This window comes from Pristis pectinata, chromosome 13 (assembly GCF_009764475.1).
Source record: "Pristis pectinata isolate sPriPec2 chromosome 13, sPriPec2.1.pri, whole genome shotgun sequence".
In the NCBI taxonomy this organism is placed as follows: Eukaryota; Metazoa; Chordata; class Chondrichthyes; order Rhinopristiformes; family Pristidae; genus Pristis; species Pristis pectinata.
The window spans coordinates 38,578,304-38,604,449 of record NC_067417.1 but is presented as its reverse complement, the minus strand read 5'-3'; the positions used below and the strand labels follow the sequence as shown (position 1 = coordinate 38,604,449).

The 26,146-nt window shown below is 38.0% G+C and overlaps 1 protein-coding gene across 1 annotated transcript in view; it reads right to left on the bottom strand.

Annotated features, from left to right (window-relative positions):
* edc4 (enhancer of mRNA decapping 4) overlaps positions 1–26,146 on the bottom strand; it is a 74,345-nt gene that overhangs the window by 15,969 nt on the left and 32,230 nt on the right. The window contains 13 exon segments of the mRNA XM_052028710.1: positions 4,987–5,142; positions 8,527–8,713; positions 10,119–10,152; positions 10,409–10,532; positions 13,397–13,548; positions 13,982–14,083; positions 16,063–16,520; positions 17,169–17,322; positions 23,822–23,909; positions 24,611–24,740; positions 24,742–24,820; positions 25,674–25,705; positions 25,707–25,770. Of these exon segments, the coding sequence (XP_051884670.1) occupies positions 4,987–5,142; positions 8,527–8,713; positions 10,119–10,152; positions 10,409–10,532; positions 13,397–13,548; positions 13,982–14,083; positions 16,063–16,520; positions 17,169–17,322; positions 23,822–23,909; positions 24,611–24,740; positions 24,742–24,820; positions 25,674–25,705; positions 25,707–25,770 (1,760 nt within the window).

Here is a 26,146-nt window from a genome sequence, read left to right as displayed (position 1 = left end):
AGGTTTGAAGCCTCCACAGTGCTCTTGGATGGATAAGTCCAAAAAAAATCACCCTCTTCCTCTGGGTGAAGAAACTTCATCTTTTCCTGAATTAATGACCTCTGCATGTGATCCTTGATTCTAACCCTGTTAGACAATGAACCGTAAAGTCTAACTTGAGTAATAAGGTTGTTTTAAACTTGCATTGATGGCAAAAATTTGGGCATTGATCAAAATCAAATTAGACTTGTTGCCCTACTAAAGAGTTTTATACAATTAATTTTCCCCATGTTTTCAATTATTTTGAATCAGTGTGCTAATAGCAATAGTTTGACAGAAATGAATGTCCACTAAAGTAAATTTCACAAATTGCTTAAACTAAAAGGCAGCCTGGAAATTATCGCTGAAATTGCTTTCCCTCATCTGATCATGCGGAGAAAACAATTGCAGAAATGACAATTCAGTAAATTACTTAAAGAAGAATGGTAAAAAATTAACATAAAATTGTTCAAAAAGCTTTCATCACTATCTGCTGTTAATTTCAAAGATTGCTGCTGGTACCATAACACTAGGAATTTTTGTCTGTAATCACAGATGTTCTTCCTGAATTTATTTTAATTTCTAATAAATATCTGCCTTGATGAATATTTGTTACAAACTTGTGCAAACCCAGTGACATTTCTGGCCAGTTGTGTACAAATATAAAAGCTAATGCATTCAATCCCCTTCTCTGTCCCAACCTCCATTTCGTATCTCCATGTGATTTTAAAATCAAATACTCACTCTTGGAACACAATATATTTTTCCAAGTCTCACCTTTGTTACTCCAAAAAAGCTAGTTTTCCTATTCTTTCTCACCCACACAACTTCTCGCTGGCCACCCAAATATGATCCAAGGTGGGATCCTCTAATTTACAAGTTTGCCTCTGACTGCAGCACAATGCAACCAAAAGGAAATTCAAACCCCTGAACTTGATTCCTTACAGTTATCTTTTAACTCAATTGGAAATGAGCACTCAGCTAAATCGACTCATTTGCTGATGCAATCAGATGGCCAAATAAAACTTATTGTCATGACTCAAAATGTGAGCACAATGTCATCTCCAGATAAGACCAGTTCAGTAACCAGGAGTTCCAACAAGTCAGAATTGAGTAATGTGACAAGGTTGCAAAAATATTCACATATGTAGTTATTTCTATAGTAATAAACAGAAAAATCATTGTATAAACTACACCACATATAGGTAATATCAAAACAGTAGGTTTCATTACATTTGTCATATGGATGCTATATAATGTGCAATAGTTTACTTAGCAGCTGGAGAAATGGTGGCAATATCACACAATATTTCAGCAGGGAGATTAGTACTGACTATCAATGATCAATAAAGGACCCATCACATATGGTAATTTATTTGAAATAAAGAAATGGAGGCTTTAAGTAGTAATAAAGCAACTCTACAAAGTTGCCAGCAAAAAACAAACTGTTGGAGATGAAGGGCCTCGACTCGAAACGTCGACTGTCCAGTTCGCTCTACAGATGCTGCCTGACCTACTGAGTTCCTCCTGCAGTTTGTTTCTTTGCTTCAGATTCCAACATTTGCAATCTCTTGTGTCTACATATTTGCCAGTTTGTTCACCACTGCTGCAGTACTTAGTATTTGCTCATCAGACTCAGAAGTAGAGATTGATAACTGACTTATGACTGAAAACAATATAGAACACCAGTGAACTGACGAACCCACAGAAAATGCCAAGATTACTCATCAAACCTGCAGCATCTATGGAGTGAGAAACAAGTGATAACAATGTTCTGATAAAATGTCTTCGACTTGAAACACTGAGCTGGAACCTGCAACCAACAATGAGCCACCCAAGCTCAATGCTGACCTATAAGGTTACATTTTTTCTGGATCCACCAAAGTCAATGCCTTGTGTAATGGCAGGGATTTGAGCATAATGTCGTCTCATGAGTAGATCGAATAAAATCTCAAATAGCTAAAAGAAAACTTTGGGAACCAACTGCACCATATCCTGTTTTTTTGGCTGTCAAACCTATTAAACATTTTGATTGTTTTAATAGCTCAACAGTGAAAAACATTCAAAAATCTAAAAATCAATAAATCAATTTCAAAATAATTAAAAACATGTATAACCAAAACATTTGCAAAACAAAAATAAGTTAAAATCATTAACTGAACTCATAAGAACATAAGAAAATAGGTGCAGGAGTAGGCCTCTTGGCCCCTCAAGCCTGCCCTGCAATTCAATATAATCACTAATGAACTCAATTATGAATTAAAAATTCCTCCAAGTAACTAGAGGAAAACTGAAGTAAATTCATGCTCTAACATTGGATTCCATAAGACATCCAGTGTTAGTGTAAAGGCAGGAAAGCTCCAGCACAAAGCATCCAGCAAGTTTGAGACTTAAGTTTCGCACAGGAGATACAAATTTCATGATACTTACAGGAGTAAATGCTGGCAGTTCAGCACATAACTGACAGCATTTGCCAGCAAACTTTGACCCATTAACTCTTTTTCCTTACTCTGTAGTTGCTGCCTGACCTGCGAACCACTTTCTCTTTTCAGCATCCACATTATTTTGGAGCAATGAACACAAAATGCTGGAGGGAGTCGACAGGTCAGGCAGCATCTACAGAGGGAAATGAACAGTTGACATTTCGGGCCGAGACCCTTCATCAGGATTGGAAAGGAAGAGGGCAGAAGCCAGAATAAAAGGGTAGGGGGAGGAGCACAAGCTGGCGGGTGACAGGCAAGTCCAAGTGAGGGGGGAAGGTAGGTAGGTGGGGGTACGAAAGGGAATGATGTGAGAAACTGGGAGGTGATAGGTGGAAGAGTCAAAGGGCTGAAGGAGGAGGAATCTAGTAGGAGAGGACAGTAGACCATGGAATAAAAAGGAAGGAGGTCATCAGGGGAGGGAAAGAAAAGGGCTGAAGGGGTCAGAGGAATTGAGGGGAAAAAAGGGGGGAGAAAGGAAAACAGAGGGGAGTCATTATCAGAAGTTAGAGAAGTCAATATTGATGCCGTCATATTGGAGACTACCAAGAGAGACTATGAGGCACTGCTCCACCAAACTACATCTGGCCTCAATATGGCAGTAGAAGAGGCCATTGGCAGATATGTCAGTGTGGGAATGAGAAGCGGAATTAAAATGGCTGACCACCAGGAGATCCTAGCTGTTGCGGCGGACGGAGTGAAGATGCTCGATGAAGAACTCCCCTAATCTGCGTCAGGTCTCACCGATGTAGAGGAGGCTGCACCGGGAGCACCGGATGCAATAAATGACCCAGATGGATTCACACGTGAAGCGCTGCCTCACCTGGAAGGACTGTTTGAGGCCCTGATGGTGGTGAGGGAGGAGATATAGGGGCAGGTGTAACACTTAGCACAGTTGCAGGGATAAGTGCCTGGAGGGGGATTGTGGACAAGGAAGTCACAGAGAGAGCAATCGTTGTGGAAAGTGGAGAGGGGAGGGGAGGGGAAAACGTGCCTGGTGGTGGGATCCTGTTAGAGGTGGCGGAAGTTGCAGAGAATATGTTGGATGCAGAGGCTCGTGGGATGGTAGGTGAGGACAAGGGGAACCCTATCCCTGTTATAACCGGGGTGGTGGTGGTGGTGGTGGAGAATGGGGTGAGGGCAGACGTGCGGGAAATGGAGGAGATGCTAGTGAGGACTGCATTGATAGTAGTGGAGGGGAAACCCCATTTACTGGAAAAAGAGAATATCTCTGATGTCCTCGAATGGAAAGCCTCATCATGTGAACCAATGCGGCAGAGGAACTGAGAGAAGGGAATAGCATTCTTGCCAGTGACAGGGTGGGAAGAGGTGTAGTCAAGGTAACTGTGGGAGTCAGTGGGTTTGTGAAAGATTCAGTAGATAGTCTGTCTCCAGAGACAAGAAAGAGGAGAGAGGTGTTGGAGATGGACCAAGTGAATTTGAAGGCGTGGTGGAAGTTGGAGGCAAAGTTGATCAAATTGACGAGCTCTGCATGGGTGCAGGAAGCAGCACCAATGCAGTCATCAGTGTTGCAGAGAAAGAGTTGGGAAGCGTCATCGGTGTAGGCATGGAATGGACTGTTCCACGTAACCGACAAAAAGGCAGACATAGCTAGGGCCCATGCAAGTACCCATGGCTACACCTTTGGTTTGGAGAAAGTGGGAGGAGCCAAAAGAGAAGCTGTTGAGGGTGAGTACCAGTTCTGCCAGACAGAGTAGAGTGGTGGAGGGGAACTGGTTAGATTTGTTGTCAAGAAAGAAGCGAACAGCCTTGAGGCCTTCCTGATGGCGGAAGGAAGTGTATAGGAACTGCACGTCCACGGTGCAAATAAGGTGATCAGGGCCAGGGAACTGAAAGTTATTGAAGCGATGGAGAGCGTGCGAAGTGTTACAGATGTAGATGGGAAGGGATTGAACCAAGGGGGACAAAATGGAGTTGAGATATGAGGACATGAGTTCAGTGGGGCAGGAACAGGCAGAAACAATGGTCCTACTGGAGCAGTTAGGTTTGTGGATCTTGGTTAGGAGGTAGAAATGGGCAGTACGGGGTAGGGGAACTATGAGGTTGAAAGCTGTAGATGGGAGATATCACCTCTGTGGTCAGTGATGGTGTGGGAGACAGTGGCTTGATGCTTCTTAGTGGGGTCCTGGTTGAGGCACAAGTAGGAGGAGGTGTCCGAGAGCTGCCGTCTGGCCTCAGCAAGGTAGAGGTCAGTCCGCCAGACTACAACAGCACTGATGAGGTTCGGGTTAGTACGGAGAGAGTGGAGGGCAGTGCGTTCAGAGGGGGTGAGGTTGGAATAGGTGAGGGAAGTGGCGAAGTTGAGACGGTTACTGTCCCGTCGGCAGAGATGAAAAGATCCAGAGTGGGTATCGGGCTAACGTGTCTCCACAGTATTTGCTCTTGTAGCATTACAGAATATTTATTGAAAATGTGACTAAATTCTCCTCTACAAGATTCAGCAAAGCAGTTTTCAGCCTGTACTCACATTGTGGTAAGCTTTTCTTCATCTCATCACGAACAGTCTTTTCTATGCGATTACTGATAGAATTTGCTAATGTCTGAGATAGTTGATGAGAGAACTGCTCCTGAAGCTGTCCATTTCTTTCACGTCCTTCTGCCAAGATCCTATCTGTTCGTCTCTCTAAAGGTTCAAAAGTTAAGGCAAATCATTTAAAATCACATGGATTATGACTAAGAAAACCAGTAATTTTGCACCTTTACATCACATCAGTTCTACAGCTTGTCAGGTAAATGATATTCAGCAAACAATATGTTTTTAATAAAACAGAAAGATGGGAAAAAGGGATACAAGTTTGCTGTTCAAAGTGTTAAGGCTCATAATACAGAAAACTGCCAAGATTCAAAATAGTAGCAATCAATAAGGCAAAAAAAAGCATAAGTTTATCAAAGTCACAAATTGAGGAGACGGAGAAAGGTGATGGAGGTGACACTTATGAGAAAAGGAAAATCACAAACATCTCAAATAATTAAGTCAAAAGATCAAAGACATCAAACATTGCTGTGTTAATAGGATTCATAAGACTATAGCTAGGGATGAAATCAAAAGCAGCATCCTGCTGTGCTGCTCGAAAAACATATTAAAACAATCCACAAATATGATCACGATAGGTCCCCTGGAATGAAAAGTTTTTTTTGTTCTAGTCCCTGAACAGCATTATTCCTTTCACAGGACCATTTTGAAACCATCAGAATTTACAACATGCATATCAATAATGAAATTTGCAAATAATGTCTCTTCTCTTTAGGCAGTCCCTTAGATTATGGATGACTTACTTCCACTCCAGTTTTGTGGGTTCTGAGATGGTTATGGAGGCCAATGTGGGAACTGCAGACTCTCCATAGGAGAAGGAGAACCTGCAGTTCTAACATTTGCCTCAATACACAGGGTCCCGATGCACAGATGTGAGCTTCTCAGTACTATCCAAAATGCTGCTTGTCCACTTTGAGCGTATTAGCCACAAGTCCCCAGGATTCAGTGAGGATTCTGCACTTCAAGGAAGTTTTGAGCACACTTTTGAATCTTTTTCTCTGTCTACCTTGCAATCTCCTCCCATAATGGAGTTTAAAATAGTGTCCTCTGGAATCTGGTGTCTTGCATGCAAACTATGAATCTCTTGTATTTATTTTTAAATAAAATCACCACACAATTTCCTCAGTTCCAAATAAAACAACTTGCTTTACCTGTTTCTCTACATAACTGAAGTCCACCCTTCCTGGCAACATTTGAGTGTACTTCCTGCGCAACTACTCCAAGATGCATATGTTTATCTTTTCAAAAGCACCATGCCCAAATTGAACAAACTGCACATCCAAGGCCCGATCTGTGCTTTACCAACTATTGCTTCCTTGTTTTGTGGACTCTATACTCTATTAATAAACCTAAAGATGATATATATTGTTTTGTTTAACAAAATTGTTCTCAACTTGTCCTGCTACTTCCAAGGATTTATGTATCTAAAACCCCAGGCCTCTCCTTCCTGTTTTCTTTATCAACTTTTGATTTCGAGCAACTGGCAAAGACCCTTTCTCGGCTCATGGAATTTATGCTTCTTCTAATTAAGTACATTTATGCTTGATTGTTTCTTATCCTTTTCCATAACTTTTAGCCAGATATTGCAATCATGATTCCCATAGGCTCGCCACAGAAACACATCCCACTTAATTCACACAATTTGCTGTAGAGAGCTCCATTTATTTTAACACTGTTTCATGTTTTAGGACGCCTCAATGCTTTTCCACTCAAATCCATAAAAATAGATTACAGGTGCACACATCCAGAAAATAGTTTTATAGTACATGTGGTCTCAGATTGCATTCTTGATAATTGTGCAATGGTTTGTGGCAGGTGTTTTAGCCAGAATTACTTGGAAAATATTCTTTCATTTTAAATTGCTCAGAAAATATAAATCTCTGACATGTGTACAAATAAATCATAATGAAATATTTACAAAACATGCAAAAGCTAAAGACTTGCTGTTTTTGTCACCAGAGCAATCACGCAGAAGCTGAATATGACCTATGATCCAATGCCAATTATTTAGTAATTGTTTCATGAAACATTAGTCATTCAGATGAAAATAATTAGTGGAAAATACAGGACAAAGGGAAAAGAAATCCACCATTCTAGTCTGAAGTCCTAAATCTGAGGCACAATTTAGGTTCTTATATAAAGTCACAAGCTCATTTCTTCAGAATAATTGGCTTATTAAAAGTTATCAAGCTCCACTTGTGTTTAGTGTTAGTTTGCAAACACTCTAGTGCATTATTCTAACCTTTCTAATCAATTATAAGAACCATTTTTTTTAAAAATCTATAGATGTTGTTGCTACTGAAAAAGCAAGCATTTATTTCCTGTTTCTAATAGCCCTTAAATAGCTGTGAGTCCCTTCTTTAAATGCTTCCATGTTTAAAGACGTCCATCTGGTGCAGGTCCTTTAAGGGAGGGAGTTCCTAACTCCCCAAGCAAGTATAAAGAAATAGCAACACCATGTCATGTGTGCAACTTGGAGGGAAACTTGTAAGTGGCAGTTTTCCGAGACGCCTGTTGTCTTTGTTCTTCCAAGTATTGAGGTTACAGTTTTGGGAGGATCTGTCAAAAGTTTTGGTGAGAACTGCAATGTATATTGCACATTGTGACGGGAGCAGTAAATGTTTAAGGTGGTAGACCAGCAACCGCTTTGCACTGGATGGTATCAGGTTTCTTGAGTGTTGCTGGAACTACACCATCCTCTTAAAGCAAGGTAGTATTTGAGTGAATCTGCACCAAGGATAGCAATTCCATTTTGTTCCTGACTTGTACTTTATTAGTAGTAGATAGGCTTTGTGGAGTCAGGTGAATCACATGGTACAGAGTTGCCAGGTTCTGGCCTGCTCTTGTAACCTCAGTGCTTCTGTGACTATCATTAAATTTCTGGTTGAAGGTAACTCACTGTCATAATGGTGGAATGTAATATCAGGAACGTCACTGAGTATCAAGGGATGGATCACTGATAAAACTGAAGGCTGCCAGGCCAAGGAAAAGGTCTGAGGAAATCCTGCAATAATATCCTGGAGCTGAAATGACTGCACTACAACAACCACATTTGCCTTTGTGGCTGGTTAGATACTAGCCATTGAAGGGTTTTGCCCAAGCCCTAGTAACTTTACTAGGCTCTTTACAATCAAGAGGGTCTAGCAATTATAATTCTTAACTACTTTTTAATATAATTACTGGACTCTCATCATCTGACCTGTTAACATCAGGTCCAGTTGAACTTCATATGCAGTCAATCATGTTGTGAGGCTCTGGTCTTCTACTGCTACCAATACATTACTCACATTGGACAGAGATAACAGCATCTTTTGTAGCAACTTAATAGACTTTCACCGCACCATACACATCAACATCCAGGATACCATCAGTTGCATTTCCTTTCTATAGTCTAGTGTTTCTAATGAGATAACATCCAATTCCATTAAGCTACGTATTAGTGTACTGTTACCGCCCAATAGGTTAAAAGGATACGTTCTTGTTCTTGCTGCGTGACCATAATTCGCTCCACGTGCCCCATAATTGAGCCCTGGACTGCATCCATGTGATCAGTGAGCCTCTGCACAAGTTCTAACTGATTCTGTCTCAATTCACAGAGCTCCCTCTGTTGACTGCGTATCAGGGACAGCAACTCCTCCTGTTGGTTTGTGTTGAACTGTTGCTAGGGAAATAAAATAAATCTTTTAAAATTTGTTTAAATAAAGATGAATTCAGACATAGATCAGAATACATGTAATGGCACTTAAATTCTTCTGACATGAATGTAATTATTTTATATAGAGGGTAAAAACAGTTCTTTGAGCACCACGGGGTGGGGGTCTGGGGAAAGTACACCAGGAACAACGATTAAGCTCCTTCAATGACTCTAGTAAGAAGCTAATCCATAAAGACTAGGAAGAGAGTATTCTGTTTGTCTTAATTTGTAAAGGAGGAGGAGGAGCCATCAGCTGATTAAAAAACCCTTGTGTATAGTAAGAGAATATGGGAGAAGGATTAGACATTTAAAAACAAATTGCCCAAGAGTCATTTGAAAACTCCATCCAACATGTATTAAATTAGCCATGTTTAATGTATTTAAACTAAATGTAAATCAAGCTGAAGACAGACACTTGGTTGGTCTTGCAACTTTTCACAGAAAAGTCAGAGGGCATTCTTCCCTATTCTTCAATAATAATAATTATTTTTTTTTACAAACTCTGGCAAATTAATCAAAAGATCAACAGAGTAGAGAGACATTCATTAATACACATTAGATCTTTGCCATATAATCCTATTGGCCAATATCCAATTCTGTTTGAGGAAGATCTACATTTTATGAAGCAGATCAAAATTTAATTTCATAATTCTGTTTGTTCAGATTTGTGTTTTAAATATTTAGTAGGATGATTCTTAATTTCACTAGTTATACCCTTGAGAGTTCAGTAGGACTACAAATACTTGTTCTAACGAGGAGAACATAAGAATATAATAAGTGGGTCGAGACCACACATTAAAGAAAATAGCAATATTAATGAAAACATCAACTTGAGGCATCACCACTTCAAAAGAACTCTAAAATTTAATTATTTTCCCCATGGATTCAACTTCACAAAAATTCACTCACTCTGGAATCTTACAACTGAATATTCTAAAATGCCTCCCTGCGAATGGAAAAAATAATAGAAATAATAACATTTAAACATTTCAGATCTTTGCTTTCTAGATGTGACAATAATAAACCAATTACCAATTAACAAAGATGTAACATGTGAATGCTGAAGCCTAAACAAAAGGCCAAACAGCATGAAACAGAATTAAGCGAATTTCTGCATTCTTAGTTATCCCCATGAAAATATGCATGGGAAAAACAAATGTTGAAAAATTTGCCATGGTTTTGCCAAATATAGACCATGCTTAATTCAATATTTACCAAATTCAGTTTGTTTTAAGCATTTGATTTCCCCTTTATATATTATTTCAAATTATTAGTTAATTCATTTTTGTGTGCATTCAATCAACTATAAATGCATTTTAAAATGAATTAACCAATAATTTGAAATGGTTGAAAAGAATCTGCAAATACCAACCTGCTGTTCTGATCTTGGGGACTGTGTGGTCTCCCTGAATAACAAAAGGGGGGAAAAAAACCAAGAAAATTACTTTATCACATTTAAAATTTGAACCTGTAACAACACTTCAAAAAATTAGTAGTCTACTTTGCATTGAGTCACAAGTAGCAGACATAACTCAATCACATTTTAATCAACAGCCTAGACACAAGTGAGGTTCAATGCACAGTGATCAAAAAATGAACAATAGTTGACTTACCTATCCCTAATCTAAGGGCACTGAAATAAGTTCTGTATCTTATCTTTACTTTAATGAAGTTAGTTCTCTGAACATAGGAACTATTTGATTTACATGGTTAAACTCCTTTGTTTCAACTGCGTCATGAGAGTAATCCAATTTAGTTTGTACCTCATTTCCAAATTTTGCTACTTCTAAAAATATTTTTAGAACTCAGCACAATGCATCAATTTGTTGAATTTAATTTTAAGAAACTGTGTTTTTTAATTGAGCCAGAGTATGCTCTGTCTCAAAATTTCACAAAGAAATATTACTAATGAACAACTAGCGTTTATTTTATACTTTTAACATATCGAGGTGTATCCAAAGAACATTCAGGCAAAATCTGATACCAAGCCAAAACAAAATTAAATCAAAACATTGCCAAATTGCAATCTAATACATGTTAGGAAACGAACAACTGACAGACAACCAAAATTCTGTGCAAGTTAGCTAACTTTTGGATGAACTCAGGTTTATACAGATGATGATTAACCAGGAGTAGATTGAAATAGTCAAATCTGGAGGTGATAATTGATTAGATCCAGGTGCCTAAGAAAAGTAACTCATAAGCTGTACTGGGGTCAGAAAACCCAAGAGTCATATAGTATAATGCAACAAATTGATTCAATCTCTGACCGAGGGAGAGACTGGGTCAATAGCTAGGGAACAATGGTTTCAGACTTCCCAATATTTAACGGGGCATTGCCCTGTACTTTACAGAGGTACATACTCTACTTCTTACGTCAGAAATGTATCCATCAAACCTACAGGTGCTTCACTGATAACATCCGAAAGCAGCTATGATACACCAAAACTTAATTCAAAAAAGTTTGAAAAAGCAATAAAACATATTTAAGAGCCCAAACCTACAATTATACCAATCCAACTATTCTGTACAGAGATGTTACTCTCGTATGACCAGCTCTATTAGTAACAATATAGCAACAAAACAACGGTGCCTTTAACAGAGGTAGTGTTCCTCAGGAGTTCCTCTGATACAATAAAGATAAACTTCATCTCAATATACCTCATCATGGCTCTTGCTCTTTATTTGTCTATCTGTACTGCACTCTCTCTGTAACACTATATTCTGCATCCTGTTGTTGGTTTTCCTTTTGTACTACCTTGATGTACTTACATATGGAATGATCTGTCTGGATGGCATGCAAGCAAAACTGTAACTTGGTACATGTGACAATAATATACCAATTACCAATGCATTTCATAGGACCATTTTCAATTAAAGTTTAACATCAAGCAATACAAGATGATAAAGCAAACATAGGTTATACGGAGCCAATAGTGGAGCACATTTGCCAATGGTGAAACAATTAAATATTAATGACGATTACATGGCAGAATTAGTGCAGTGCAGATCTCAGAGGGCTGAAGATTACAAAAGTAGACTATAAAGGGATTTTAAAACTGTAAAACAGAAATTGTGCTTATGAAGAGCAAATCTAGCAAGCACAGGGTGAAATGCGAACAAGTTTTGTTGGGATTTGGGACATAGGCAGTAGAGTTCTGAATGATAGCACACTTCAAAATCAGTGTGTCACAAGTTTAATCATTTCTCCAGAAGTTTTAGCAAATAATTTAGGCTCACAGTCCAGTACTGTATTGAGGGAACATCACACAGAGGCTTCCTCTTTCAGGTAATGCATTTTAATGGCCATCTAATTATTGTCAGAGACACAAACATCCCATTGCATTTTTCAAAGACAAATGTGCACTCCAGGTAACCAGACTAGCAGAAATCCCTCAACTTAGTTAGATGGCATATATAGTTTACCGTTTTGGAATCAAATTGGTTGCTGTTTTTCCTCCAAAAATCTACAGTAACTACACTTCACAATACTTCTACGGGAATGTACAGGAGTGAATTTACTTTGATAATGAAATCACTAAATTTGAGTAAGCCAATAGCTAAAATATGTAAGAGAGAGAAACAAAGGACTGCAGATGCTGGAATCTAGATGAAAAATACTATGATGCTGGAGAAACTCAACAGGCCAGGCAGCATCAGTGGGAAAAAAAAAAGCAGGTGGTCAACATTTCAGGTCAAGACCCTTCTTCAGGACTGAAGATAGGAAGTGAAGAGAGTAAGAAAACTTGTTCTAAGTGGGCATCCTTGAAGAGACTTTGCAGTGGAGCAGTAATACTAGAGAAACAAACGAAGAGAGGAAGAAAACCTCTTCAACGAAGAGAGGAAGAAAACTTCTTCACAAAATATGCAAGTTGTGCTTAAAAACCTTGATCAGATAATGTGACGTAATTAACTTTGAATAATTTGTGGAGGTGTAGACTCCCACCAACAAAGCCAAGCCTAATCCTAGTCAAAATGTGAAATGTATTCTTTTGTAAATGAATCACCTTCCCTCCCCTAGCTTCAATACCAGAAAAAAAACACAATTCACAGTCAAGCACAAATATCAAGCAGTACAACTAGATGAGAGTTTCCACACAAGAGATAAGAACGTGCCCAGAACATCAAACACTGTGTATATACTTCCAACCATGAAACAATTGCCAAGAAACACCAGATAGTTTATTCAAAAGGTCACTCTCACCACATCAGGCAAGAGCATCTGGCATTCATAAAAGGAAAAGGAACAAATTCCTTAGAAGAAATAATAAGTTGTGGAAGCCAGAAAGCATAGCACATGCTTAGCTTAAATAAAAACTATCTTGCCTTTACTGGAGGAAAAAAAATTACAAAACATTTGTTCACTAAATGTCCAGTTAAAAAGGATGTTCCACTTAAGTAACACATGATAATCTTAGTAATACTTTAATAGCTTTTACTTCAAGGAAACTTACTATGGAACGAGTTTTATTTTAGGCTTCATTCACCATTCAACAACACACTGTGGTTCACTAAATCCTGATTTTGGATTAGTAATCCAAATTATTAAACTATAGATTAAAAGATAAACCAGTTCAAACTGCACCAAGAAATTGCATCCCGTGTTACTTGTGCTGGCATTTTAAATAGGTAAACAAAAAAGATTCATACCCATCTTCCTTTTGTTTTTTCTCTTCAATTTGGGAGAGGATCGTGGAGATATTTTTGATTTCCAGTCTTTAACTGGAAGTCGATGAGAGGCAGATTTTGAACCAAAGCTGCACGATGTGGTAGCAAGACTTGCGACTTCTTCATCGTGATCACTGAATTAACAAAAATAATAGAATATACATTTGAAGTACATACACAATGTTTTATCAGCATTTTAAAATTCATGAGCAGTCATTCATTTTAATCGCTTATCTATTTCTGCCAATTTCATTCTGTAAATACAACTGGCATACATAAAATTTCCTTGAGACATCTTAGCACACAGTTAATATAATTTTGATGAGTTTTTATCTGCAATTACACCATCATGGCAAACTTTAGCAAGCAAACCAATCACTTCTCTCCTTGCTTTCCTCATCAAGCAATGGCCAGTATTCCTTTGCCCCAACCTCCTCCTGCTACCACATATTAAAACTGTTAAATAACTAATGAGCAAGACTGGAATTTAAGCCAATTCTTTTTATGAAGTACAGATTTTTATTGAACTAGTGGGTCATATAATATTTGCATGCGACTCTGCATTACCTCTGTTCAGCACTGGCATCCTGACTGTCATGCTGATGTAGCTGGTATGGATGCCTATGGAAGGTGGAGTTCTTATGCTTCTCTTGCATATCGTCTCTGGAGCTTAAAAATAAAGGAAGAGTTATATGAAACTTTTGGAAAGAAGGATATCTGCACCAATATTATCCAGAGGCAGTAGTCTAAATCCACTCAAAGAATTCCCGGAATGTGGTTTCATTTACTTCAAAAAAAACAGACCAAGCTTTATGACCAAAGGATGTGATGGATTTATTCTACTGACTACAAAGGGTATGATATTCTTTTTGACATTAAAGATGTGTTTCATTCTTTTATAGATTGTGCATCAGTCCAAATTTAGATTGCAATTTTGAAATCATTTAAAATAACAGGTGAAAACTTTCACTGAGAAATAATGTTGATACAGAAATTTTGCAGAAAGATAACAAAGAATTCTCGGTAACAGATGCCAAGCCTTTATACAGAATCTAATGACTTCCAATCACATAATATGATCAATTAAACAAATATATTGTATTGCCGATTTTTTTGCACTCACACATGTAGGTGGTATTGATATAGAAAACATCACAATACACTTTAGGGAAGAAAACAAGTGACAAAGCAAAAGGCTGATCACAGAAGAGATGGTGGAGACATATAATCACTATGTTTAAGAAACATTTTGATAGGCGCTTAAATAGGCAAGACAGAGTGATTTGGACATAGTGCGGGCAAATGGGATTTGTGTGGATGGACAAAGGTCAACAATGGATGGTGGACTGCTTTTCTGCACTGTACAACTATAACTCTCTTTATTCTGCTATTATGCTATGCAATTTGCAATGTTCACCTTACATTGATAACAAATTTTCAAGATTTTATTAGCTAATCAAATTAAACTTTTCTTTGTTGTACAGTATAATATTTTCATACTTGATTGAAAATGTAAGGAACACAAACCACAGAAAGTTCCAGAATATTGGCTGAGGAACCATTAAGTTATGAAAGCAACAATAAATAAGCATGGAAACAGTAGTTTTTTTGTCTTAGACTAGGCTGCTATCGAGGTAGGCATTTTTAGCAAAGGAACATGTGCCGATTAGATACTTGAACTAAGTCATTTTTGTTCACATTTCTACCGAAGGAGGTGAGGTCATTGGGTAGAGAACTGAAGAACTGCCATCTTACAAAACAAGGCTATTTGGTAGAAATGGCCCAGCTAGTTCACCAATCTACAACAAGAGGCTGCTCACAAGTGAGAAAGTACTGAGCAGACTGACATCACTGTTACCCAAACCATGGATCTATCCTTTCAGATACTGACCAACTTATTGTGCGTCTCTATCATGTTTAATTACTATTTCTAACTTACAATATGCAGTTTCTTTTCAACTCCACAGCTCAGGCTTGGAGATTTTTAGGTCAGCCTACTTATGTAAATGGCAATAATGGCAAGATACAATTCTTTTTGCGGCTACCCAACTTCAATAAAGTGCCTCCAAATTGATGTATTCTGACAATTAGTTTACCTACTTTTAATCCAGGATAAAATATTTATGTGCCAGACTGTTTCATCTGAAGAAAACAGCATGGTAGATATAAAATTAACTGAGAAAGATTAACCGAGAATTAACCAATCCAGCTACAATAAAAATCTGCATCTTTAGTTTTCAGAATTTCTATAATGGCAAATATTCCCAATAATTTCTCCACTGCACAGCTGAGAGCACGGGAGGTTGAAAGTAAAGTTGGTGGAGGAAACAAGCAATTGCTAATGCTGAACTAATCACAGCAAAATTGTAAGAAATACAAACAGAAGTGAAGGCAGGAGCCATTCCTCACCACAATCAGTATTCTCTACTACCCAACCCCTCAAAAATGAAACATTGGTTGTAGATGGTTCTAGCAGTTGTTAACAGGGCTGGACATATAGAGGGTCTGAGTGTCTACTGCTTTCACAGATTTTCTTCCAAGGAATATTACATACCACAGACAAATGAACTCACAAGGTAGCAGGGAGAAGGGGAGAAAATTCAATGATCTAAATGTTCTGAGTCATATTATAAAATTTCTGCTTGTACCTCTCGTTGATGCTGTTACGAGTCTCTCGAGTAACATCAGGTGCTGCTGGCCAAGGTTGGCTGGCGACATTCTCCCCTGCTGTATTATCCTGAGACAAGACTGTTTCTAAAAGTGATGGAGTGCTCAGCCGTTCCACTTCCATCTGAGGCATATCTAGAGAGTGATGGCTATGTTCTGAGTTAGGCCTACTTCTTGGAGATAACAGATGCAGGGCTGAAGCTGCAGAGGCCATGCTATCCATATGGTGGTTAGGCTCCAGAACCTCACTGGGTAACACAGAGCCTGCAAATGCACGCTGAAGGGTCTCTGAGGCTATTTCTGGAATGTCCTGAGACATTGCTGTGGAAGCAGAAGAGATCACATCAGGGGAACGTTCCCGTGTTGGTGAACTTTGAGGCACACAAAGGGGGTCCACAGACTGAAGCTCCAAAGGAAGTGATGAGTTAGCACCAGTAACCTAACAGAAAAAGACAACCTTGTTACAATCATAACAAAATTATGATACACAGTGCGATTTAGTTCATCGTGTCTATATTGGTTATAATGTTCAGCAATATTCCACTTAAATGTCAACTAAAAATTAAACCTTAATTCATTATACTATATGAAGAAGATTACAAGCTGCTTCAGACAAATTTTACTAATATTTTGGAAAACCAAAAAGTTGGTATCACCACGAAGTAGATGTTCAGTAGAATTTATATATGGACAATTAAAAACTTGCACTTAGTCTTTAACGTAGAAAGCACAAGGTATTTCATTAAAGAAATGCTGATATAAAGCTAAGGGAAAAAAGGTGCCAAGTAGAAGCTTGTTAAAGAGGTAGGCTTAAAGGAATACTTTAATGTAGAGGAGTACTGTAGAAAGGACACAAGAATTAGAGGGGAAGCTGTAGTTGATCTACATCATCTACTTATGTTGGAAAGTCGCCTTTTTTCCTACTTCTCTTGTCCTTTCTAGTTTTTGCACCAATATTAGGTCCTTTCATTGTTGTCCCAAGTTGTGTTTCACAAACATTGTGCATTATCCAAATTGTACCTGTCAGTTTTATAACAGCAAGACAACACCCAGCTTTTTAGTACATCTCTTTTTCTAATGGGCATACCTGAAGAGGTTTTGTAGGAAGCTGGTCAGAAAGTCCTGGGATAAGCTGTATAGAATTGTTTCTGGGACTAGCTTGGACACTGTTGCTTGTACTGCCACCAAGAGTCACACTCTCTAACGTCACCTTTGGACTTAAACACAAGTCTTCAGCAGGTCTAAAGAAAGAAATGGCACAAGGAGGGAAATCATTAGATTTTGAGAAGGAATTCTATCAACAATCATTAAAATAATTTACATCCCAAAGTTCCAATTTAAAAACATACACATCTATATTAATCTCTTACAATATAGGCATGGTATTGATATATAAAAGGAGGGGTTGTGCTTTTCTGATTTTCTCAGCTTTCACATTCATAAACAATCAGTAAAAAAATTCAAAAAAAGTCGCATCCAAATCATACAAAAGGTAGATAAATTAAAATTGAGCAGCCACTAGTTTATGAAAACAAAAAGAATGAGCAATTGCAAAATCTACCCATAAGCAATGAAAAGCAAAAAAAAATCAAATTATTCAATTGTTTTGAAATCCTTTGTAACCACCATATGCACTGAGAAGTGAGCCTATTACCTGTTCAGCTTCATGAACTTGTGTGATCTACAGACCCAAGTAATCAGTACAGGCCTGTGATGCAAAGCTTTGTTCTATGCTTTGTGCAGCTTTGGGGAGAGGAAAATGATTTTTTTAAAAAAAAATTAAACTTGCCTATCTATGACATTTCTGTATTTGAAGTGGCAAAGTTTTTGCATCAGAGGCTTGTGCTGACTACTTGAGTCGATGGCTTACACAAGTTCATGAAGCTGAACAGATAATAATCTGCTGTCCTCTGCATGGACCACTGCCTTCAATCTCTTAGAGCAAGATTTTCAATTTACAAAATAAGTCAAAACAAAACCATGACCCTCTGACGAGGAGGAGAAGGGTACAGGTTCCCTGTGTCACACAGCATTTGGATTGAAAATATAATCGCCATTCCTTGGGTCTAAATTCCTGAATGCACTATCCAACAACACTATGGCAGTACCATCACCAGAATGACTGCAGCGGTTCAAGGCAACAGCTTACTAACTCCTTAGAGGGCAATTAGGAATGGGCAAAATATGCTTTGTCAACTAGATCCATATCCTGTAATACTTGGCAAGCTCAGTTCAATAGAAAATTGCTCAGAATTAAGGAAACAAAATTACTGAATGTAATCAAGTTTTCTTAATAAAATCAAGCAAGGTAAATAATGAAATAACAACATAATAGATTCACAGCAATTATAGTTCTGAGAGGATGCTTCCTCTGGTGGACAAAATAGTGCCAGGATAATAAGTCAATGATTTAATACTAGTCATAGTTACACAGCACAGAAACAGGCCCTTCAGCTCAACCGGTCCATGCCAACCAAGATGCCCATGTAAGCTAGTTCCATTTGCCTGCACTTGGCCCATATCCCTCTAAACCTTTCCAATCCATGTACCTGTCTGAGTGTCTTTTAAATGTTGTTAATATACCTGCCTCAACCACTTCCTCTGGCAGCTCATTCCATAAATGGACCACCCTCTGTGTGAAAAACTTGCCCCTTAGGCTCCTATTAAATCTGTTCCCTCTCACCTTAAACCTGTCTGGGTCTATCCTGTTCATAAAATGTAGGACAATTCCAATCAGTTTATTCTCAAAAATCAGCAAAATGATGAAAGCTGACATCAAACAACATTTACTCACCAAAACCACTCACATGCTCAGTTTAGGTTTTGCCAGGGCCACTTGGCTTCAGATCTCATTGCAGCCCTGGTCCAAACGTAGACCAAAGAGCTGAATTCTGAAGGTGAAGTGAGTGTGACCGCCTCTTATATCAAAGCAACATTAGAATGTCATCAAGGAACCTTGGTAAAACTGAAGTTGATGGGCAACCAATGATTGCACAATGTTCAATTCCATTCACAGCTCCTCAGCAGATGAACCAGTCCATGCAGCAAGACCTAGGCAATACTCAGCTGATAAGTGGCATGTAATATTCATGCTACAGAAGTGCCAAACAATGACCACCTCCAACGAGAAAGAGTTTAATCACCTCCGTTGACATTCAATAGCATTATCATTGCCAAGTCCTCACCATCAATAGCCTGGTGTCAGCAGTGACCAGAGACTCAACTGAACCAACCAAATACCATGATTACGTGAACAGGTCAGAGGCTAGGTATCCTGTGGGGAGTGACTCCTGACACCCAGAAGCCTTTCCACCATCTACAAAGCCAACAACTCTCAAGAAACTCAGCACCATTTTGACTACTTGATTGAATTTTTCAAAAAGAGGTAACTAGGTGTAGCAAAGAATACAACTGATGTAATATTCAGAAGACCTCTGACAAGGTTAACCATGGGAGATGGGTTAAAAAAGTAAAAGCCCATGGGATCATGGACAGTTTGGCAAACTGGATCCAAAAGTGTCATGGTGATAAGAGACAGAGATGACGGTTGAGGGTTGTTTTTGTAATTGGAAGTCTGTGACCAGTGTTGTACTACACAGATCAGTGCTGGGACCCTTGCTGTTTTATTCACATACATTAACAACCTGGATGTGAATGCAGGAGATATGATTAGTAAGTTTGCAGATGACAGAAACATTGGGGTTGTTGATAGTGAGGAAGTTATTCTTCATCAACAGAAAATATTAATGAGCTGGTAAGATGGACAGAGAAAGGGAAGATGGAATTGAATTCCGAAAAAAAAAGTGAGGACTAATCAAAGTTAGGATATACACAATGAAAGGTATGACATTAGAAAGTACTGAGGAACAGAGGGAGCTTGGCATCCGTGCTGCACAATTCTATGACTCTATAACCATCCAGGACAAAGTTTCCCACATGACTGGTACCCCATCAACCACCCTAAACATTCATTCCCTCCACCACTTGTGCATAATGGCTGCAGTTTATATCAACTAGAAACTGTACAATTATTCAGAGGCTTCTGTGAAATCATCTCCCAAATCTGCAACATCTAGCACCAGAAGGGGCAAAGACAAGAAATGCATTTAAATACCCCACCAGAATCTTTCCTTCTAAATCACACAATGTCCTGACTTGGAAATATATCATCGGTCATTCATCATCGCTGGTCCAAATCCTGGAACAGCCTACCAAACAGCATTGTGGAAACACCAGTGGAATGGTCCAAGAGAACAGCTCACTACCTCCTTCTCCAGGGCAAATAAGGGATAGAAATAAATGCTGGCCAAGCCAACGACACCCAGATCTCAAAAATAAATATAAAAAAGAACAAGAAAGTGGAACCAAGGCCAAAGATCAGATTAACCTCTGATCCTTTTTACATGGCCTTTTTAAAGATTCATTTTTGGGATCTGGATCATATTTGGGATACTTAAATAGATCATCTTCTTGAATAATAGAGGGGCTCAAGAAATCTTATGGAGTATTCCTGCTACTATATTTTATATTATTATTTTGGATATACTTGGTCACAAAATCATTCTTCACACAATTATGGCAACAACTTGAAAAAGTTTGTACCATCAGTTAAGTTCAGATAGTAGGTCTGAATCAATTTTTTTTTAATTAAACAGTCCAAGTAATGATGTTTTGCTTAAGCTAGGAAGGTGGAAATAACTTCAGAAATATATACTTCAAAAATATATACTTCAAAAATGATCAAGTATAAAGCAGTCATGCTTAAACGTGGGAAAAAAGATAGAGGCCTGCTCTACTTATCTACATTACAAAGATAACAAAATCTAATAGGGTAGCGGAATAAGAGAATCTGGGAATACAAATTCACAAATCATCAAAAGTATCAAGATAGACTAATAAGGCTATATTAAACAAATGTTCAATTCTAGATGGACAGAATTGAAAAGCAAATGAATTATGTTACTTGTGTTTCAAACTTTAGTTAGACCACTGCTGAAGTGTGCACGATGCATAGTTCTGGTCTTCATTTTTGTAAAAAGTATATGGAAGAACTGGGAAGGTACAAATAAGTGTCATAAGGACAATATACTGATCAGGAAAGCCTGAACAAGATGGAATTTTCCTCTTTGATAAGAGAAAGGAGAGTAGTGATCTTTTACAGATCATTAAGATTCTGAAATGCAATAAAGTCACAAGGGTAATTCAGATCTTCACAAATATGTGTGCAGCACTGCAAGTTGGAAAATCATTCAAAGACTACCATAAAGAATTCCAATAAGTATACTGATGGCAATATTCCTTGATTACAAGCATTATACCAAATAATGCAAAATATGCTGTGTTATAATTAGTTTGCCAATATATGAAAAAAGCGGCCACTTATTAATTTGTAAATGCTGTTGTTTTGTTACTCAGAACCCCAAGAACAAGTAGGTTTCTACTTTGGTTCAAAACCTCTATTTCTATTGTTTTGATACCTTGGTGTTTGAATCATCTAAAGTTATCAGATCAATTTATCAATCTCATCAAAACTTTGAAAACTTTTATCACATCACCTCAAAATGCTTTCTTTCTCAACACCAACAAACCATCTATTTGTAATGGTTATCAGCATAGCAAAAAGAAAATCGAACTGACTGACTGACAACAGCCTCACATTGTACAATCTCACTTAGGTACTTTAAGAAAGTCATCCAGCAACATCTAAAAGGTCTGAAATGTTGCTGCATGACCACCAAATACCTGTGCCTTGTAGCTTCAGTTCAGAGTTGCGAGAGCCCTTGCTATTCAATGTGTTCACTTCAATTGACAAAAATGTACTCTTATGTGTTCAGTACCACTTGGAGACAATGATAATTGAAGGCAAGAGCACAGTATGCAGTCTGGTAGGGAACTTCAACATACATTTGTATTCTCAATCAAAAGGCAAAGACAGAAGCAGCCTTTCATTCAATTTGTCTTGGCAATGTGAACAATGCTTTTTCCATCTACTGCAGTAGTCAAGGAAAATGGGTGTATATTATTACACCCATGTGGTTGTAATAATATACAACCAATGGGAAATGGGTTATAATATCAGAAATCCAGAGGAAGTAAATTAACTAATTTGTGGCAAGTGTAAAAATGAAAGTTTCTGTTATGCTGTAACAACCAAAAACTGCTCAATCATCCTCAGGGAATACTGAAATCACAGGGTCAAGATGCCCTTTGATTCCAGCCTTAAAATATATTGTTGACTCTTGAAAACCTTGTCCAGAAAGTGACTCAAAATAGCTGCTATAATAAAACATCCATCAACCATTTCCAAATAAATAAGGATGGACCAAAAATCCATACATAGATGAAATATTTCTAAAAAATTGCTTAACAACTGCTTTGTACAACTCTAAATGATATCAAGCTATTTCATTGCATTGAAAAAACACCTCAATTCAGAAACGTATGTTATGGACTAGTCTTGTCAACTATAATAATAGATAAACTCCCAACAAGGAGTACAACATAAAGGGATAATTACATTATTATCAGTGCATTCATATTATGTACCAACTGCAGCAGTTAAGGAAAATGATTGTGTGGCTCCACACAACTGAAAACATTTCTGAATTCAACTTAATCACACAATTGAACTTTAATCAAAAAACCTCCTTCTAAACTACCACCACATCCAAAGTAAGGCATTTTTAGTTTTCCTCCCTCATCTTAATTTATTGAAGTTTAGGAATGAAGCACTGGGTTGTGGCCACAATAACTGAGTTCACGGCCAACTCCATGGCATACTCTATGCCACTCATTATCCACCAGCCTGTTGAGCATAAGATTGGGGAAGATTACATCATTTCCTTCATTTCACAGGTAATTGATATGGAAACCCTGGTGACATTTTGGCCATGTCAATTTGGGCTATGGAGTGGCCTCGCATCCATACCCATGTCAACAAAAGAACGCAGCTGAAAAATGTCACCAGGGCTTCAATATCAATAACCCTGAAAGGAGAAACAAGTTTGAAAAAGTATATTTAAAAAAAAATAGGGTCAGCGTCTGCCTTTGTTTAATTGTTACCCAATTTCTTTCCGCCTTATAGGGTGGTACTTCAGAGGAAAACAAATCACATGAGCAATGGTCACCAAGTTCACTCTTCGTGCCCACAGTCACGCCCATCCCTGGAGCCCAGAGCAAGCCCAGAAACGCTGGGAAAGGCCTAGGTTTCACTCAGAGGCCCTATCACCATTCAGCTGTCCAATGCACTGGAAAAATCTCAGTATGGCTGAATCGTTGAATGCAAGGCCAGCTGATTCCACCTACCAACAGCACTGATGAGGCGGGCCTGGCCTTTTCAATGAATGAACAATCGAAAGGCAGCCGACATGACAAATCTACAAATCACTCCACCAATCCACACACCATCTGACTAGAAACAAAGACAACTCCCAGCAATTCCCCCAGTGACCACTAGTCTGTATGCTCAATAATCTGGCCAATTTATGGCATGATGTTGTTCAATGTGACCCAAGAGGAGAGCAAGAAACCAAATGAAGGGGGCGGGGGGGGGGGGGGGGGGGGTGGGGGCTAGGTGGAAGCTAGAAGAAACGCAGAGAGTTGAGAGGCCAGGAAAGATCAATTCAATCTTTAACAACGTAAATTATTAATTTAATTGTTGAAATTATGTGAATTCCTTCTATTCAATTGACTTTTGAATCGCTACCTGATATTTTTGTGCAGCTAATGTAGGTTCCCTACCTTGATGCTCCAGTCTCATTAGCAGAGCTAGTACTCAAACCAGTCACTGCTGTCAAAGTGCTTACGCTGCTTCCTGGTGACACAGAATCTGTCAGCAATAAAACATAGTTAAATCAGCAAGAAATGCAATGGACAGGTGTAGCCACTTAACGAAACAATTTTGTACTTGGCTGTTATACTTCTGCCACTATGGTAATTATATTAACATTTTACACATCAGAAGACAGGCCACTTGAGAACAAAAATCTAAGACTACATTAAAATGGTGCTAGAAGTTTGACTGGCAGTAGCTGACAGCTGAATATTTATTTCAAATGCAAAATGTTTCAGCACAAAGATTTCTAACTGATTAACTTTATCAGCAGTAATTTATTCATCATAAGGGGACTGGGTTAGCTTACAATGGTCAGTCCAGCCAAAATGAAAATTTGTTAAAGATATAATATGAAATCAGTTCTGTAGTTTGTTTGCCTTAACTCCATACTTATACTTTCCAAGTTCATGAATTTTATTCAGAATCCATCTGGAATGACTGGTATAGGAATTGATGAATTTATACAAGACCAATCTGGTATATACTCTTCTAATGTTGGGGGATTAAGATACAAGAATTATTTCCCAAAGCAGGGGATCTCAAATTGTTGTTTAGGAGCTTTATGTTGTATCCACAGTACCTATGCTTGATAGTGACAAAGTGGAAGACAGGAGTCAAGTATGTCACATACCTCACAGATAAATTTCATTAACAAGAAAAATTACCAGAAAATAAAAAAATTAAAATCTACCTACAGGAACAAATATTAATCACAACCTGTTGCAACAAAGCACTAGGAGTCATGAAAGCATCTGGAGTCATTAACTTTGGTTTCACATCATTAGCAACAGAAAGGAAATCTGCAGGTGCTGGAAGATCAACTATACCGCCGCAGGTCATGCTGAGAACCTCTACCAGAGCCTTATCAGATGATGCACCCTCAATGCTCACATCTGTTAGATGGTCTGCAAATGATTCAAAACAATTAAAAATATACTGAAAAAACAGAATTAACTTTGAAAGCAATATGACTGTCACAGGAGGGAAAAACATTAACTACTTTATTTAAGCAATATTCAATGCTAGGATCTGAATCTGCAACTTTGATCCTCAATAATTAATGACTTAAACCACAGCATATTTCATCATTGATAATGAATGTGAAGCTTCATATGTCTCTCCAGATAAATATATAATATACTGAAACTTGGCATACAATTATGTTCATCTTTACCATACACAAGATGTCAAACTTTACAGAGAATAAACTGCATAGAGAAACCATAATGAGCATTTTTAAGCGCAAGACTAAAATGAAATCTTTAATCAGTTGCTCAGAAACTTCAGCCCAATAATCTACAATGAAATGTAAATACTCCTGCATTACAAGTCCCATATGCACAACAGCTTCCATATTCATTGTAATTTAGCTCATTGATATCTCAGTAATAGATGTTTAATCTTCACATTCTATACAAACATTTGAATATTTACATTTGTCTTATCAAATAATGATTATCACTAAGAGTTGTTTAGTATTGGCAACCTAAAAACAAAGCCACAGAAGAAACATGTTAAGCAGCAGCTTACAGGAGCACATTAGTTTTTTCACCATTTGGGAAAAGAACACATTACGTACACTTAACTCGAGTATTTTAATCAACGTTAGTCATTTTATCCATCTTGTTGGACACATCTGCATTCCTCAGATTTCCAAATTTCAAGTATTAAAATGGATTGTGAAAGGAAAAAATATTTGCTATCCATTTTTTTGTAAAGTGTTCTGATAGAATGTTAAGTGACAGATCAGTATACAACTTACTGAAATCTTCATGGGAAACAGCAGAGGGGCATTAATGTAGGTTCTTCTGCATTCTGATGAGGTTGAAAATAAATTTGCACATCCTGAAGTGTTCTAAAACAAGAAAAATAATGCTCAGAACGTGCTGGAGACAGCAAACAGTTTGTAAATCGACCATCAGCTTCCAATGTCTCCTAATGATTTTGACAACAAAGGAAACCCAATATTTTGTACACCTTGCACATCGATGGAACTTGAAAATGCCAGATAATGTAAAATCCAAAGCTCCAGCAAATGGAATATTCTGATGTTGTCATAAATCAAAAACATTACTGGTTTGTCCCTCCATAGATGTTGCCTAATGTGTTGAGTATATCCAGCATTTTCAGCTTTTATTACAGGCCCCTGGAGTCAACATTAACCATTTTCCAAAAGACACCCAAAAGACATATCTATGCTATCCAACCTTACCAGAAAGCTCCTAAAGCAT